This window comes from Terrapene carolina, unplaced genomic scaffold (assembly GCF_002925995.2).
Source record: "Terrapene carolina triunguis isolate 2854851 unplaced genomic scaffold, T_m_triunguis-2.0 Scaffold58, whole genome shotgun sequence".
Classification (NCBI taxonomy): Eukaryota; Metazoa; Chordata; order Testudines; family Emydidae; genus Terrapene; species Terrapene triunguis.
The window spans coordinates 79,686,863-79,704,721 of NW_020664409.1; the positions used below are offsets into that span (position 1 = coordinate 79,686,863).

The window sequence follows — 17,859 nt, forward strand, 5'->3', positions numbered from 1 at the left end:
CCAATTGTAGTTAAAACCACAACCACACATTTTTTTAAACATTAATATAATTGTCTACTAAGAACAAAACAGTATATGACATTTAGCATGATCTATTTTCCAAGAGTAAACAAGGCATCTATCCAACCAGTGGGCCAAAGGTTTCCTCAAAAATGCTCTAGAATTTAGCTTGACCCATAATCTTATAAGGGCAGACAGTGGATTTTTGAGCTTGGAGCCCAAGTGCTGATCTGACTGGATGAGGTAATGATCTATCCAGGTTAGGGGAATGATTTTTATGTTTGCTGTTACAGCCGGTTGAAAAAAATAAGTATTTCAGGTAATTCATTTTGTTTAAACACTTGTAGTTTATTAGAAAAAAATCACAATTTTAAAAATTGGTTTTAATGGTTAAAATATCCATTTTTTCTTTGACTTGTTTTCCTGCACTGGCCAAAAGGGGATGGGGTGACAGTGAGATAAAATGGCTCTTTTTCATCCTACCAAAAATTTAAAAACTTCAAACATTTTTGAAATGGCAACTGTTGGGTTATTTTAATGAAAAACTTCAACTAAAATTCTGTGGGTTTGGGGGGACGGGATTGGCTTTTTCTCATTTTTTTCCAAAATTTTTTTGCTGTCAAAGTATTTCCTGTTAAAATTTTTCAACAGCAAATTTTCAGCCAGCTCTATTCCTTAAATTCTCTTCTAGTTTGATGATCATGTTTATGATGTGTCTAGATCTGGAGATAATCTTGGAGGAGTACTTTTTTCCTCTCTCTTTTTTTTTTTTTAATTAATACTACTCTCTAAGAATAAAAGGTCCCCCTTTAGACCAGCAAAACAAAGAAACCATGAGCTAAGGCTCCCTATTTTCTCTTCTTGCTACTGCAGTAGCTCTTTAAAGGACTCTGGAATAGGCACAACAGACAGGTTAGAGGGACAATAAATCTATCTAACTTCTATGTCATGCTCATGCCATGTTCATAGTATCGGAACGCTTTGAGAAAGGCAAAATTAACAGGCTGAAAGGGTAATTCTTATAAAGCAAAATCCACTCCCCTCCCCCCGAATCCTTTAAAAAAAATCAGAGTTGGGAGAGTCTTAAAATGCCAAAGCACAAAATACCCTACACTTAAAGGCTGTTGTAAATTTAAAAGTCTTGCTATCTCACAAAAACAAGTGAACAGCAAATAATAGAGGGCAGACTACACGCTCCCACCCAGTGTACTGCATTTGTAATTGTTCCACTCAAAGCTCATTAGCTGGGATTTTAAGCCTTATTTTACAGGGCTGATAATTTTTCCACACATATAACTGACCACTAACTTCAGGCCAAACACCCAGGGCATAGAACCTGTCAGCAACTGACTATTTTATTCGGTGCAGTTGTAGCTGTGTCAGTCTCAGGATATTAGAGAGACAAGGTGGGTGAACTAAAATCGTTTATTGGACCTCTTTTTGTCTCTATATTTTATTCAGTTTAGTTTCTTATATGCAGGCTATACTAGAGCTATAAATAATCCTAATTGCCCATTTGATTTGAAGGGCCCCCCTTCATGGGGCCTTTCCTTACCTTTGTCAGGCCTATTTCTTTTCTTTAATCTATTGTTTTTATGTCTCCAAGAAGATCGTTACTGGATTTAGTGGGGAGGAAAGGGCAGACGTGACTGCTCTGGTGACTAAGCGCCTGAGCTCCTTCCGCCATAGATACAAGGGCTAGTTGTGGAGCCAAGGGCGCGCGTGTGTTTCATGCAAGCTCTCACCGTGTCCTGCCCATCTACTACAAGCCTTTCTGCAAGGACGGGGATGAGATGAGACTGTAGCATGAGGTGCCCTGTCGGGGGGGGGGCAAAGCGTGGACAACTCACCGAGCCTCCTAGCGGGCGGACAGACCGGCCAGGCCGTTTGGAACCGGCCCCTAATACCTCACTGGAAGGCTCACAGCGGCCCAGGCTGTGTCTCTCCCCCTCGGGCAGGCCGCCCCACAGCGATACCTGGAGAGGGCGGCGTCCCTCACAACACCCGCGGCCCAGGTCGCTGCTGGTAGTGACTAGTACTGAGCGGCCTCCCCGCGCGGGCATCAGCCCCGCCCCCACTATCTCCCCGCTTTCACATTCCGCGCTCCCTACCCGTCTCGGCTCCTCACCTGTTCCCCGCCCACTCTCCCTCCAGCCCACCAATCAACAGCCCTTTCCGGTCTGCGCCCCGCCCCTTCCTCTTCCGGTTCCCCTGGGTGAAGCTACCGCAGGGCTCAGCTGACTGGCACCTCACGTGACTCGCTGTCTGCTCCGGGGGGCGGCGGGCGCTGGTGTCACGGGGGATGGAGCAGTGACGGGTAAATACCCACCGGGCGCGCCAGCGGGATCCGTCCCGTCCCCTGTCTCCCTCCCTGCGCATGCCCGGCCGCTCCGGGGACACCGGTGAGTGCGGAGAGCGCGGGGAGACGCTGTCCCGAAGCAGCAGCAGCAGCGTGGAAGGGCCCAGCCCAGTGGGGGGAGTGTGTGTGTCAGACTCGGCCCGGGTGAACGGGGTTATAGGTCCCCTCGAGAGAGGGCCACTGCGGGGTCAGGGCTGGGAGCGGGTCACCCCTCAGCGCATGAGACACGCCCGGGCGGGCCCGGCCTCTCACTCATTGGATTGCGGGAGGGGTAACAGAGAGACTCCCCAGGGCGGGCCTGGTCTCTGGCCTCTCACTCAGTGGATTGGGGGCGGTGGGGAAAAGAGACTCCACCGGGTAGCTCTGGCCTCCCGCTGAATAGGGGTTGAGGCTGATGCTGAAATTGGGTGCAGGGTGTGTGCTGCCAATGTCTCTCTTTTTTTCTTATGCATCCTTTTAAAAACCATGTTGGCTAACACATAATTGACCCAGTGTTAAATCAAAAAAGCTTTGCCCTAGTTGCTAAAGTACAAAAAACAATCCCACTCCCCAAAGCTGTGTAAAGAGGCCTTCTGGTCAGTAAACTTGGGCTCTGTGGGGCCCATGGGAAATCAAGCTCTAGAATTAGTGATTTCTGGTCCTAAAGTATTTTATTGTCTAATGAAACACTTAACATCTCTCTTCAAATTTTGTTTAGTCAGGTAATAACAGTCTCTCCTAGGCTCTAGGCCACCAAAGGTTTCAGTTATCAAGGATCATTACAAGACCCCATCTATCCTTCCTGCGTCAGTCAGTTGTAAATGCAGAAGCTGTATGTGTGCAGGGTTATATGCTGAAAATTGCTGCTTCTAGCAACTGGTTCAAGGACACAAACTTCATCTGATCTGAGATGTCAAGGGTTGAAGATAAAAACTTTAGCATGTCTTTGTCCCTTGTAAATTTAAGTGAAGCTTTTGTGAAAACCTGGAAATGATTGCGATCCTGTAGTGATTGGCCCTGAATGCTCAGTCAAATGGAGCACTGTAGTCTACTTCTTGTGATACAGTCTTATGATGTATAAAGTAAATGTGTCCTTTTTCCCCAGTGTGTTTGTACAAAGCTTACATTTCCTCAAATTCTTTCCAGTACAAATATCACTCCCTTGCTATGGTAGACTTCCCTTTATGAAATGTAGGGACAGTAATAGCAAAGCAATACATACCAGAAGTGATTTCTGGAGACAATAATGAAGAAATATACACAACACAGTTCCATTCTGAGATATTGGAAACCTTGCAGTAACCTTAGTAAAGATGAGAGCTGAATGTAAAAAACCTCTGAATCACTCTAGGAAAATGCAATATAAAATGCATACTAATTAAGATCCTGTTTTGGCATTATTATAGTTACACTCACTAGTCTACTAGTGAACTTTCTAACTTCTGTTTAGGGATGCTTGTGCTTATGCATGGCACATTGCATGAAAGCTGGCTCTACGGACATGCATCTTCCCTACTGTCTATTCTTCACTTGATACCGCATGAGTGCTTTCATGAAAATATGCATAGTAATGAAGAAAGATCTATATAGATGTGGTAGCAGGCATGTTCCAAAACATTAGTAAACGTCACCTGATGAAAAATCCTTTGAGGCTTAACTTCCATGTTTCTAAGAGGTCTTGTACATTAAGTTCCACCGCTTGTACCTATTGTAGTTGTTTTAAGCATATTTTAGAATCCAATTATTGTGATGCCAAAAATAGGTTTTTTTCCTATTCGTTCAGTCAGAGTTAATATAATTTTTAGGTGTATATATTATATATAAACTTGTATTTTGAAAACCAGGAAACATGTATTTCTGTGACTGGTTTTGTAGTTTAGCAGTTGCTAATATCGTAAGTCTTATCTTGAAATCCCCTTACAGGCATGTTTATAAAGGCGTATCAAGGAAAATTCAGTGTAATGTGCTGCTTAATCAATGACACTAAAATGAAAACTAAGTTGTAAATATATTCCATTAAAACTTTACTGAGACTTTTTATTATAAACAAGAATAGACATTCTCAATTGGTAGTACTGAAGTGTTAAATAATGCATAATTTTATAAGAGTGGCCCCACTGAGTCTGACTAGTGGTCCATGTAGCCCAGTATCCTGTATTCTGATAGTGGAAAGATTTTAAAATTTTCCACATGAAGACCAGCTAAAACATTCCATTTTCTTGTAAGATAATTGGAGCAAAACGGTCTATGTGAAATGTAAGACTTCAGTTGATCAATCATATAACTAATAATCTACAAGCCTGCAGCATCCTATGCCCCTTAACATTAAATGACTAATAATACTTTATGCAATGTTGTAGCTGTGTTGGTCCAAGGATATTAGAGAGACAAGGTGGGTGAGGTAATATCTTTTTATTGGACTAACTTCTGCTGGTGAGAGAGACTAGCTTTTGAGTTTACACAGAGCTTTTCTTCAGGTCTGGGAAACGAAGACTATATCTAACTATGGACCTTACTGCGGCACAGCTGTATTGTTGCATCTATAGATCACTCTATATCTTACCTATCAGTCCTCATCCTGAAAGGAAACCTACACACCACCTTCAAAAGATGAGCCTGGGAGCTTAAATTCATAACTTGGCTAGACACTAAAAATCATGGACTGAATAGAAACACTGGATTTATGGCTTATTACAACAACCTGGAACCCACTGACAATCCATCTTCCCCCTCACTTTTCTTCCCTATGACTGGAGGGGTTGTCAATGGGCCTCTTGAATGGTCCCTTGAAATATGTGCTGACTACTTATGCTAAACAATCTGTTCCATCTTGTTTTTAGCAGTGACACTCTAGTTAGGTTATGTCTACACTAGCACTTTTGTTCGTATAATTTATGTCGCTCATGGGTGCAGCCCCCTGAGTGATATAAGTTACACTGACAGCAGTGCTGGTGTGGACTGTACTATGTCAGCAAGAGACGTTCTCCTGCTGACATAGCTACCGCCACTCTTGGGGGTGGTTTAATTATGTCGACATGAGAGCTCTCTCCTGTCGCCATAGAGTGGTTATGTGGGAAATCTTACAGTGGTGCAGCTGCTTTGGTACAGCTACGTTGCTGTAAGGTATCAAGTATAGACATAGCCTTAGTTTCCCAGACCTTCTTGTAAAAGTTGATTAATTTTTCATAGTGACATTTCAGAAGAAGAGAGAACCTTTGTCCCACTCCTGCAATATATTGTGGAGGGGTTGCCCTTAATGATTTCACTGGGTCTCTGCATAAGCACATGGGTCTGCTCATATGCAACAGGATTCAGGCCATTGTTTCTGCTCATTCAATGTAACAGAATGTCTTGAAACAAAATGACAACACCAATGGGAAAAAATCAGCCTTCGAAGGAATCAAACAACTTGACTGAACTATGTGCATCTACTATATTTAGTATCTATTTTTCAAAATTAATAGTGGTGTCTAGTTTTCCACAAGCAAGTAGAAACTTCAGAGTTATTTACTCTGTGTCAACTATACTAGCAAATGAGAAAATTTGCCATTTATTTGGCTTGTTGCTTAAGACTATATCTACCAAATTGTTATAATTAATTTATTTCACTGTGAAATCAATGACTTGGAAGAAATTGATGTATTTCCCTATTGCAGGCAGAATTCCATTACATAATATGGATACCTCTGATTTCTTATGAATGTATATCAGAAATAATTGCAATGCGGAGAAATCGCTAGCAGTACCAGTGTTCATTGGACCCCAAACTCTATAAAGAATATTACCCAAGGGGATTCAAATACTATGTTCCTTTGACAGTCTTTCATAACATAATCGGCTTTTCTTAAAATGAGTGAAAAGTAGTCTTCAGTACTACACTTGGCCCCTACTGCCCTGTCAGTTCTATCTCTTCAAAATTGTTCACCTGCCAAGCCCCAGTTGTTGTGAAACCTCACAAATAAGGGAAACTGAGTGAAACTTGGGACACAAAGTGCTGTCAGATGTGGAATGCAAACTAATTTGACAGATCTTTTTCTAATCTTTCAGTTGTTAGAAACATGCTCTGAAAACTTTTGAGAGGCACTTTTAAAATGTACAATTAAGCTGCTCTTATTGTCTTCAGTTTTGTTCAGTTTTTTAATATTGTTACAGTAGTTTCTTGTAATACTCTTAAATTATACTTTGAACCTTAATCTGACACAACTTGAAAACTACTTGCAATAAAAATGTAGTAATCATTGCACCATCTTAGATTCTACGGATCAGGGACGGTGTCCTTATATTTATTTGCATAGCACCTAGCACAGTGGGACCCAATCTTGACTGGAGTCTCTGGGTGTTATCGTGCACAGTGTATAAACCTACTTATTTCAATCGTAGTAGTTTTAATCTTAGGTGTTTTTTTGACAGCATTGGGTAAACCTCTTTGCAGGAAAAAAAGTTGACTGTCCTTGTAGGCAACTTGTATTTACAGTCAAAGTATTTCTGAAGCAAGATTTTTAAAATATGAATTTTATGACTCTAAACAGGATACAGTAAGGAATTTGGCCTTTCTGTGAAAGGGCTCATTTTTTCTCTGACTTGCAACACTAAATCTGAACAGCTGAATTTATGTCAAACTACTTGTTACTACGTAATTAAATGGAGAGGGGTTTTTCAGACTTTTTTGATAGACTTGGCCAGTTCATTGGACAGTTAAATAAGAGCTCAGTTATTGTACTATAGAATTTAAAACCGTCAGAATAAGAAATTAGGTGTAATAAGTCTGCAAGGAACTTTGATTTATATACTCCGCTTCTTTTGCTAATTCGTAAGCTGTCCAGTTTTCTTCTGTGCGACTGCTTGCACTTTTTTTCACTCTACTCTGTTGTATTAGCAGCAAAATTTACAAGTATCTTTGAAATACTATGTGCTAGCATTTGAAATCAGGATTGTACTAATCTTTGTTATAACTGCTGCCAGCATTGGTGTAAAGGACTGATGATTCTGGTTTTGTTTACATGGATGAAAGTTGGTAATTGTTTATATAATTGTTTTCCAGTATTTAAAAGTAATTGTCTGCAAAATCATATATCTATATTTGCGCCCATATTTGAGACCACTTTCCCTAGAAACTGACAGATATTAGTCTCAGCTATCACAACGCTCGGGCTAATATCAGCAGAGACTATTTGTGATGCCAGGACTTCAAAATGTACCCAACACGTATTAGCCTAAAGATAAAATCTAACAGTTTGCAGTGGTGGGAGACGTGTCTGAGCCAACACTCCCATGCAATTTAAAGGAACAAAACAGTGGCTTACTGTTTAATTGCAACTCTATTGATGTATTTTGAAGAAAAAGTCACTTAAAACTCAGTATCCGAGGGGTAGCTGTGTTAGTCTGTATCCACAAAAATAACGAGGAGTCCATTGGATGCATGGATCTGAAGAAGTGGGTTTTTTTTTACCCATGAAAGCTTATGCCCAGATAAATCTGTAGCCTTTAAGGTGCCACCGGACTCCTCATTTTTATTTAAAACTCAGTATCTCCTCCTTTTGTTCTGCCATATTTTCTTTCCTAAAATAGATTATTGCATATCTTTATATGATGTATACAATAGCTATACTACTAGTCAAAGGCTGATGGAACTGTGTGGGGCAATTCCCAGGTAAGAAGCCAACCTCTTCTTGCAACTGATGAGAAATGGAAGGGTGCTGGAATTCCTACCCTGCTTGAGGGCTTCAGTTTCATATAAACCTCCAGCTAATAGGTGCCTGAGAAACTTGAAGTGGTGCTGTTCTCTTCTGGCTACTGAAAAAGAGAAGGAATGCTTGATTTATATTCCCTGACTAGGGTAAACACACTTGGCTGCTAATGAACATGTGTGTGGGTCTTCTCTGAGGATAGTGATGGAGTATTTGTCTCCTCTGCTTTCCCTTTTCACTCAGCTTTCAGTCTTCTCTGAGGATGGTGATGGAGTATTTCTCTACTACTCAACCCCTCCGCCAGCCTTTGTTTTTCAGGCCAGGTCTACACTACAGACCTATATCGGTATAACTAAATCACTTGAGTGTGGATTTTTCACACCCCTGTGTGACATAGTTATACTGACCTAACCTCTTCATGTAGACAGCTTCTACCATCAACATAGCTACCACCTCTCAGGGAGGTGGATTAATTACATCAACAGGAGAAGCTCTACCATTGGTGTAGTAGTGTCTTCACTTAAAGTGCACCTGTGCTGCTGCATGTGAAGACAAACCCTCAGTCTGCTTCCCAGTGCATAGCTCCATGATTTCCCAAGCAGTAGTGGTAGAATGAAACTTATCAGATCCTTTTCACTCTCATTGTTGCCCACAATATTCTGAATTACCAGTTTTCACTCTACTGCAGCTTGGGTCTGCTTTGAGCAGCAGCAGAGGCACTGGAGCTCTGTATGCATATTTCAGATGACAGCACTGCATTGGCTTACATTCCATGTTTGGAAGGATATCTTACTATCAAAGGACTAGAAACAAACTATTTTTAAAAATGCAGATGTTGATGGGCCTTGCCTGGGAAAGCTTCCTTCATAGGACAAGGTGGCAACTTAATTTTTCAAACCCTGAGTGGTGACAGTTTAAGTGCAACTGTTACTGCAATCTACAAGGAAATGAAAGAGTTGTTTGTTAGGATCCTGATTTGAGCAACTGACGTAGCCACATCGTTTTTCTCTTGCTAGTTACGAAAGTATTATTAGGGCTGGACTACACTAGAAAGTGAGGTCGACTCAGCAGTGTCGCTCAGGGGTGTGGAAAATTCACAACCCTGAGAGATGTAGTTAAGCCAACCTAAGCCCTAGTGTAGATGATGCTAGGTTGATAGAAGAATTCTTCCATTAGCCTAGCTACTGCCCCTGCGGGAGGTGGATTTTACAACAGTGATGGAAGACCCCCTTCCATTGCTATAGTAAATATCTATAGTAAAGTATTACAGCGGCACAGCTGCAGTTGTACCACTGTAGTGTTTTTAGGGTAAACATAGTGTAAGTCAAAACTAATCTTGGCCATCAGAAAGAGGAATTGAATATAACAATATAAGGCTACAAGGCAGCCTCCTGTATTTTTTATTGCACCAGCTGAATTAAAGATTTGTTACAAGTCCCTCTATTCTATAGTTTATGGCAAAAAAAAGTAAAAAGTTATAGACTAAATGTTGGTATGTTAAAATAGTTTTCAAAGGTATTCTGTACTATCTGTAAAAATCCCTAAAACTTGACATTTTGAAGTCAGTCTGTATTCACTGTTTTCTTTAGAAAAAAGTTTTAAGCATTTAAAAGAATTTATTAATGATTACTTCATGTTCTGTTCAGAGAAGCTACCTTTCACAACATCATTATCTGTAATGCAAAGAATGTGAGGCCATGTCACCATGAAAATATAACTGTTCTCTTGACTGATCATATCTGAGACATCTTTTTGGAAATACTTTATAACATATGCACGAGGAACCTTTCAGATCTAAGTGGAAACATGTAATGTTCCACTTACTGGAGTGAATGAGTCAGATTTGGTTTTGCTAGGATATTTGCTTACACTGTTCTGCTCTCAGAAGAACTACTTCCTCATTCTGCAGTGAGGCCTGTTTTTTAGTTCCTCCATCTTCCCACAAAGTCCATTTTAAAAGTAAGTTTTAGTACTTTCGAATTCTAGTCAAACCCTAAGTGTGGCAAATGGAAAATAACACAAGTGACTTTAGCATTTCAGATGTTAGGATGTGTGTCTCTAAACTGAACTCTTGTCTTTTCCTGTGGATAGGGTTAGGAGGCAGAGGAAGAGTGGAGCTCCCTCCATCTCATGCAGTGGCAGAACCAAAAGCTGATTGGGAGTTTCCACTCAGGAGAGATTGTGAGCAAATGTTAGCTGTAAAAAGGCTTGAGTGCTATACAATAAATCAAAGCCATTCTGCCACTGTTTTCAGATTAAAATATACAAATGATGTAAAAGGTAGCTGGAGTAGGGAACCCACAACGCATGCACCAAGCAACATCAATACTTTGCTTTGTAAGTGTGTATATAGAAACTTAGGGTATGTCTACGCTACCCGCCGGATCGGCAGGCAGCGATCAATCCAGTGGGGATCGATTTATCGCGTCTAGTCTAGATGCGATAAATCGACCCACGAGCCCTCTGCGCGAGAGATGCAGGCAGAGTCGATGGGGGAGCGGCAGCAGTTGATTCATTGTGGTGAAGACACCACGGTAAGTCGATCTAAGTACGTCGACTTCAGCTACGTTATTCACGTAGCTGCGTTACTCACATAGCTGAAGTTGCGTAACTTAGATCGATTTCCCTCTCTTTTCTCCCCCCCCCCCCCCCACTGGCAGACCGGGGCTAAGCGTAAGGGTAGTAGAGGAGGAGTCTAATGTTGCACCTGGAAAGGTGCCACTGGATTTTTGTCATATATCAAGGGAAAGAATGCTTCTAAGTCATGAGAAGGGAAGGACGTAAGTCTCATTTTCTCCAGAAACATGGGACATTCAGCAGATCAAATTCTATGGACGTCAAATGATGTGAGATAATATAGCTAGCATTTTTTCATGTAGATGTCTAGGCTTTATGTACCAAAAAATTACACACCCTCCTTCCCCTGCATAGACATTTCACACTCATGGGCATAAAATATTTGCAGTCATGTGCCACATTCTGTTATTGCATTAAGTAGCTTCCTTTACAAGAGGGATCTTGGTGGTGGTGAAAGGGCATATTATAAAGGGAGGAAATAAATTGGCAGTTGTAATTTGAGGATATCATCTGTGTGGACAGACAGAGTTTAGTAATATAAGCCTCATCCTGTTTATCTTCTAATTGGAAGAGACTTGCATTAATTTGGAAGCCATACAGTCAAGGGGATACATGTGTTTTAAAGTACAGTAGAGCTTTGCTAACCCCTACACTTTGATTCTTAAAGATCTGGCCCCCTTTCTCAGCAAAGATTACAAGTGCTTTAGTGAGGTCTCATTAAAACTTCACAACTTTTCCAAAATATACTATAGAAAAAATATTAGGAATTAACAGAACTAAACCATAATTCTCAAATGAACGAAGTACACTTAATGATGGGTTAGCCTTGATTTTTTTAAAAATTCATTTACTAATTCAAAAAGTTCAGTAACTCTCAGTAGGCTTGGTTCTGTTTTTTCATGTCTAGAACAGTGCCTAAATACTTCCTCTGTGATCTTTTTTGAAAAGTTTACTTGTCTCACTGTAAATTTCTTTCAGTACTTGCATTGTTGTAATGAACAACTGTCTATTATGTGTATAGTTTTGTAAAGTACCATGATGAGATCAGAGATTCAGTGACTATTAGATTATGTGTAACAAATTCCCTATTCATGTTATCCACTTGGAAAATCCTCTTAACTTCAGAGCCGTAAATGTCAAAAAATTACTTCATTGGCAAGCAATAGCTCTTCAAGTGTGATTCTACTCTAAAAAGTGGTCAGATAAAATGTACACCACCTTTCTAAGCCAATTTGCTCTCCTTATATATTCAGATGTATTTGCTTGCTGTCTGGGCTTTTAAAAAAAAATCCTTCTTTATATTGGCACTGCAGAGTAAATATGGCTATGGGGGTTTGAGCTGAATTCTGTTGTCACTTGTGCACCTTCAGTAGACTTGTAAATTATGTCCTGTTGGAGAATTTATATAGTTGAAAGAACCCAACTTAACTTGCAGTTTCTAGGTTGAGTTTGCGGGGCTGGTAATTTTAAAAGTAAATTGTCAAGTCATGGGGAAAAAAAAGTAACATTACGGGTATTTTAGCAGTCTTTTTGCAGTGTGTTGAACTGTACTCTGAGAACACAGTAAACTTTTTTAAAGTTACTACTTTGAGGGACACTAATCTGTGGCTAAGTATAGATCCTTTTTTTCCCAGTGTCTCGCCTCTATCTTCAGAAATATTAAGTGTAAAGATAAAGTGACAAAAATGACAGAGTTCTGGCTTATTTCTGCTCCTGGGGAGAAAACATGTCAACAGACATGGGAGAAACTACATGCTGCAACTACAAAAAATAATAATCTCTCCACCAATTCAAAGTTCAATATCCCTGACTTAAAGGTATGTAAATACTCTATCATATTTCCTAAAATGTTAATATTTTCTTTATCTAATTCAGGACTCTTCTACTACAAAAACTCAGTGAACTTATGTTTCTGGTTGGTTAGTTAGTTATTGGTGGTTTGAACTGTGGAACTTTAATTTTAATGAAGAAAATTACAGATTATTAGAAGTTTATGTAGACCTGAACATTAGAAATAAATTCACTTAAAGAAAATAACTAAAAAATCAATTCTTCTACTTAACATATCCTGAGTTCTGGGTTCTATTTACTCTGCAAGGCTTGAAGATGCAATAAACTGCAGTCACAGCATTCTTCTAGATCTGGCAACTGCTGCAGAAGAAATAAAGAATGTTGAAACCATGAGTTAAATGGAGGAGGAGATGTAAATGTATTTTGATCAACTAAGATTTGTAATATGAGCTGTCTGCAGTAGGGTTTTCTATGGTCCACTTCTGAATTGTCTGCTTCTCCTTTTTCACATGAGATACCATGAAATGGCTTGATTAAAATCAGAATCTTTGTCAGAGACAGAACCTATATCCAGACACAGCACTTCCTCCTTCAGTGCAGATGGTGCTGCTTCAGTGTATCTTGCCAAGGTATTGCATGGAAAAATTAATTCTGGGGGAATTCTGTGCCAAAAAAATTAAAATTCTGCACACGATATTTTAAAATTCAGCAAAATTCTGCATTTTTTTTTGTCAAAATAAAACAATACAATCACACCAGTTTCAATTATTTTGGTAATCTATTTCAAAATACCTGTCAGCAAGTATTTCTAACAATACAGAAAAAAAAAAATATTCAGGACAAATAGATTCCTTACTAGGCATATTAATACAGAACGTTGAGTAATTCATTTACACTACAATACAGAAATGTATTTACCTCAGAATCAGAGCAAAGATTTGGGGTGGCCAGGGGTAACGGAGGAGCTGAGGGAGGGAAAAATAATTGTTGGGAAGGAGCCTGAGAGTGAATCTGGAGGGTTGTTGGATGTGAGTGGGAGAAGTATGGAACAAGGTTGGTATTTTTGGGGGATTTTGGGGTGGATAGGAGGGGAAGGATTGTTAGGGAGTTGGGAAGCCTCCCCCATGCAGACCCTGTCTGACCCCTTGCCTCTCCCATTCAGTCAGGGAAATATGCCCCTGTTCCCATGTGTTCCTGCAGCCCCCCTCCCATTTCAGCCCCTGGCTCAATGCTATCACCCCACTAGCTCCTGAGCCTGTGCCCCAGTCTTGTCTCTTCCACCCCCCCCATCCCCCCAGCAGCCCTGTGTGCCCCACTCTGTCCATCCCATGCTTCATCACCTGGCCCTGCTAGCTGACTTCCCTCTCTTTTGGTGCCACAGCAGCCCCTGGTGGGAAAAAGGTGTAATAGCAACACCTCTCCAGCAGAATCTGTATTCTGCGTAGGGAAAAAAAAAAACCTCTGGAGGGGACATGCCTTCTGCACGTGTGCAATGATGCAGAATTCCCCCAGGAGTAAAAAATAGGAGACAGTGGATACCATTGCAAGGAGAAGGAAATCTGGAAAGCAGTTTCTCTTGAATTGGATTTACTTCTTCCTGTCAGTCACAGTTGGGAGCCAGTGCATTAAATAAGAAAAGGCACATCCTGGTCTCAGGAACAATAAGAAATTATAAGTCCAAATCAACTTTTGAAAGAAGAAAAATCTACCGAAGGAGAAAAGGAAGAAGGGAGGAAAAATCTGCCTGTCACTTGAATGATTCCTAAATAGGAGGCGAGGTCCTTGATCCCTTCCACCTGCTACCTGTCGCTGTCGTTGGGAGCGAGAGCCAGAGGGCACAATGCTCCAGTTTATTCTCAGCTGGTGGTGAGGTTCTTAGGAGTTGTTTCCAGCTGGTATAATTTAAAGAACCCCTGGAAATGCTCTATATTACGCTGGTAGAAGTTTCAGCCCCAGCATCCTGAGAGTAGAAGGTAGATTAAAACCATCTTCCCTCTCCTTCCCTCCTTCTCTTAGCTTGTGTCAAGCGCAAGCTTAATGTATCTGTGGCTCTGGCACAGAATCTAATAATTGTCTGTCTGCAGTGGTGAGACCAATACTTCCTAGGACAGCTCCCTGTGGTTTTACTATTGTACCCCTCATTGGGGACCTAAGCAGGCATTTCCTACCTTTTTCCTTTCTCTCTGATCTTGCTGAACTAAGACTCTTTCCTCATGGAGTCAAGACTGTTTTGTGCTGTGCTTGTGTAGAACACTTGTGACCCAAACCTTCAGCTTCTAATTCCTGTGTACACTATATGGCCAAAAGTTGTGTTCTTCCAGCCTAAACATTGTATGGACAAACAGGCTGTATTCAAGTGCAGAGGGAGCTTTAGGTCAAGGTTTGGATGGCATCAAAATATCACAAGATGTTCTTGAGATTTCTCCCCATTGAGGCCAGTATCTCATAAATCATTCACTTTAGGATTTTTGGCTGTATATGAACCTGTAAGTAGGCCACTATCAGGGATTAGAATGTGAAACATCCTCTTTCCCTTCCTAGCCCTCAAGGCAAGAAGAGGGTACAGGGATTGTATTCTAAACTGCAACCTGAGGCACATTTTTATGTATATGTGAGTGCATAGAACAGAAATCTGTTGGATTTGGAGTCTTCAACAGCTTAGGTTAATGATTGTGTCTACATAAAGGTTTGTAACACACCTTTATTTAATTTTCAGTGTAACACAATTGCTGCATTTAAATGTGGCTTTTAAAGGTTGTAGACTTGGTGCTCATTCTTCATAAAACATTTTTTTTTCTTTATTTGAACAACATGTACCAGGACACGTCAAGAGAGCTCAGAAAAATCTTATTTTACATGTTTACAAAAAATAACCCAACTCCTTCAATTTTTGTCTGTATATTTGAGGAAGCCTAACCATCTGTGAGGTTCCAAGACCTTCCTGTGACTTAAACATCAAATAACTAGCACCCAAAATATTTGGTATAAGCCACACTTGAAACTTATTATACAATATTTGAATCTAAAATGGTTAAGTTTTAGTCTCCTGAAAATATTTGCAGCTACTTCTGCACATTTATATATAAAAAGGAAAGGAAGATGAATGCTTTTGGAGGGTGGCAGAAGTAAGAACCAATGCTAAAAAACTACACTTCATTACTGTACTCTGGACACATATATGAATAAGGAGCATCCAGAGTTGTTATAATTAATAGCAACAAATCTTGGAAGGGATGTTAAACTTCATGCTTCAGGGCTTAAACCAATCTCTAATTATTAGATAAGAGTGAGACCTAATATGGGTGGCAAATATCCCACATCTGCCTACTTCAGTGTTCTTATAGCTTCCATTGAAGCATCTGGTACTAGCCACCCTCAGAGATGGGATGCTGGACTAGATGAATATCAGGTCTGATTCAGACTGGCAACTTCTACGTACAGAACTCAAAAAGACTGCAGCAAATCACTTGGGATAAATAACAATTGACTTTTCAATATCCGTGGACAGTATCAAGGGATTTTGAATGGGGAGAATGCAGAAAGTCCTGTTATAGCAAGCTACATTAAGTTAAATCTAAGACAGTACAGTTTCAGGAAGCAATTAATGTTTAAAATTTGATCTGTGTGACTACTATTAAAGTCTGGTAATCCTCAAATTCAGATATCTTGTACTGCTTTGAATCCTTAAGGTCTGGGTTTGTATGGACTGTGTAAAGCAGGGATCGGCAACCTTTGGCACGCGGCCCGTCAGGGAAATCCGCTGGCGGGCCGGACCGGTTTGTTTACCTGCAGCGTCCGCAGGTTCGGCCGATCGCGGCTCCCCCTGACTGCGGTTCGCCGTTCTAGGCCAATGGGGGCTGCAGAGAGTGGCATGGGCTGAGGGATGTACTGGCTGCCGCTTTCCGCAGCCCCCAGTGGCCTGGAATGGTGAACCGCAGTCAGGGGGAGCCGCGATCGGCCGAACCTGCGGACGCTGCAGGTAAACAAACCGGCCCGGCCTGCCAGCGGATTTCCCTGACGGGCTGCATGCCAAAGGTTGCCGATCCCCGGTGTAAAGCTTTTTTTGTTTAGCAGTTAAGTGCTTGGTCTCTAAGACTTGACTTGAACCTAAAATCCATTAATAAACTTTCATTCTTTTTTCTCTTCTAGGTTGGCACACTGGATATTTTAGTTGGTTTGTCAGATGAGTTGGCTAAGTTGGACGCATTTGTGGAGGGGTAATATAACTATATATGTATATATTGTATATTGATGTTCAGGCTTCATGTCAACCTTCATAATGTCAAACTCCATAGTCAACCTTTCAGCAGATTGACCTAAACATTGTTTAATAGTACTCATACTTTTTATAAAAAGAGAGATCTAAACATTACTTTCATTAATAAAAAAAATGGTTCTTTGTGGTAGTGCTGCGTGCTGCCAGATTCAGGAGAAATGTGTTCAGATCTTGGCTTAAGAATCATAGGAAGTGATGGTGAGTATGATGGGTTTTCCTGTGGTGCAACTGGAACTGGAGTACTGCTGAGTCCCCTGGCTTACCAGCCTGGGCTCCATCTCACACTGTTATGCTATGACAAGCTACAGACCTCTCCAGATACTGTCTCTGTGACATCCACACAGGGACACACCCAGCTGAGTTACATAAATGCTTCTCCCAGCCACTCATAAACTAACAATAGAGAGGCTCCAGCCAATTCCCCCAGCTCCTCAGCCTAGGACCCCAGGGATGTACCATTCTGCCCTTGTCAGAAGCCTGACCAGTGTAAGTTTATTACCCAGTGCACCACTCCCTCAATGTGGAGAGGACCTGCACTAGCTTTTGTACACTGAGCAGAGGTTTTCCCAGCACTTCAAGCACAACACACTGTTTTAGGTAAACTATGAAACAGGTTTATTAACTACGGGAAGATAGATTTTAAGCTGTTATAAGTGGTAGGAATAAAGGATAGAGATCGTTACCAAAGAAAATTAAAATAAGCACACAATGTAAGTTCTATAAATAACAAGATTTGAATCAAGCAGTGTCTCACCCTGATAGTATAAGCAGGTTACAGATCTTCTGTACACAGGCTGGAATTCTCCTCCAGCCCAGGACCATTTCCCCAGTTCAAAGTATTTGTCCACCAGACATGTTTCCAGATGTTGAGTTGTGGGGGGGCGTGAGGCCAAGTGATGATATCCCTTCCCCTCCTTTTATAGCTTCTTCCAGCTTGCTGGAAAGATCCTTTGCTATGACGTGGGTCAAGCAGTCTCCATTGTCTACATGCTATCTCTGAGAAGTCTCCATTGTATATGGTTCCCGGGACAGTCCTTGGGAGCGTGGATTCCCTTTAATGGGCCATCAGCGTGTCTGGCTTCTCCAATGTTGCACCTGAAAGGCTGGTTGTGGGTGTTCCCAACCTCACAACATATTTCAGACACACACACACACACACACACACACACACACACACACACACACACACA

At 41.0% G+C, this 17,859-nt stretch overlaps 1 protein-coding gene across 3 annotated transcripts in view; it reads left to right on the top strand.

Annotated features, from left to right (window-relative positions):
* The first annotated feature begins 2,224 nt into the window (after positions 1-2,224).
* ATP6V1C1 (ATPase H+ transporting V1 subunit C1) overlaps positions 2,225-17,859 on the top strand; it is a 41,779-nt gene continuing 26,144 nt past the window's right edge. The window contains exons 1-3 of one of the 3 annotated variants that reach the window (XM_024208945.1): positions 2,225-2,402; positions 12,237-12,419; positions 16,543-16,610. In XM_024208945.1, coding sequence (XP_024064713.1) covers positions 12,288-12,419; positions 16,543-16,610 — 200 coding nt within the window. In that variant the 5' untranslated portion in view covers positions 2,225-2,402; positions 12,237-12,287. Of the gene's footprint in view, positions 2,403-12,236; positions 12,420-12,993; positions 13,023-16,542; positions 16,611-17,859 lie in introns of those variants that run through there. The other 2 variants (XM_024208946.1, XM_024208947.2) reach the window with 2 other exon arrangements.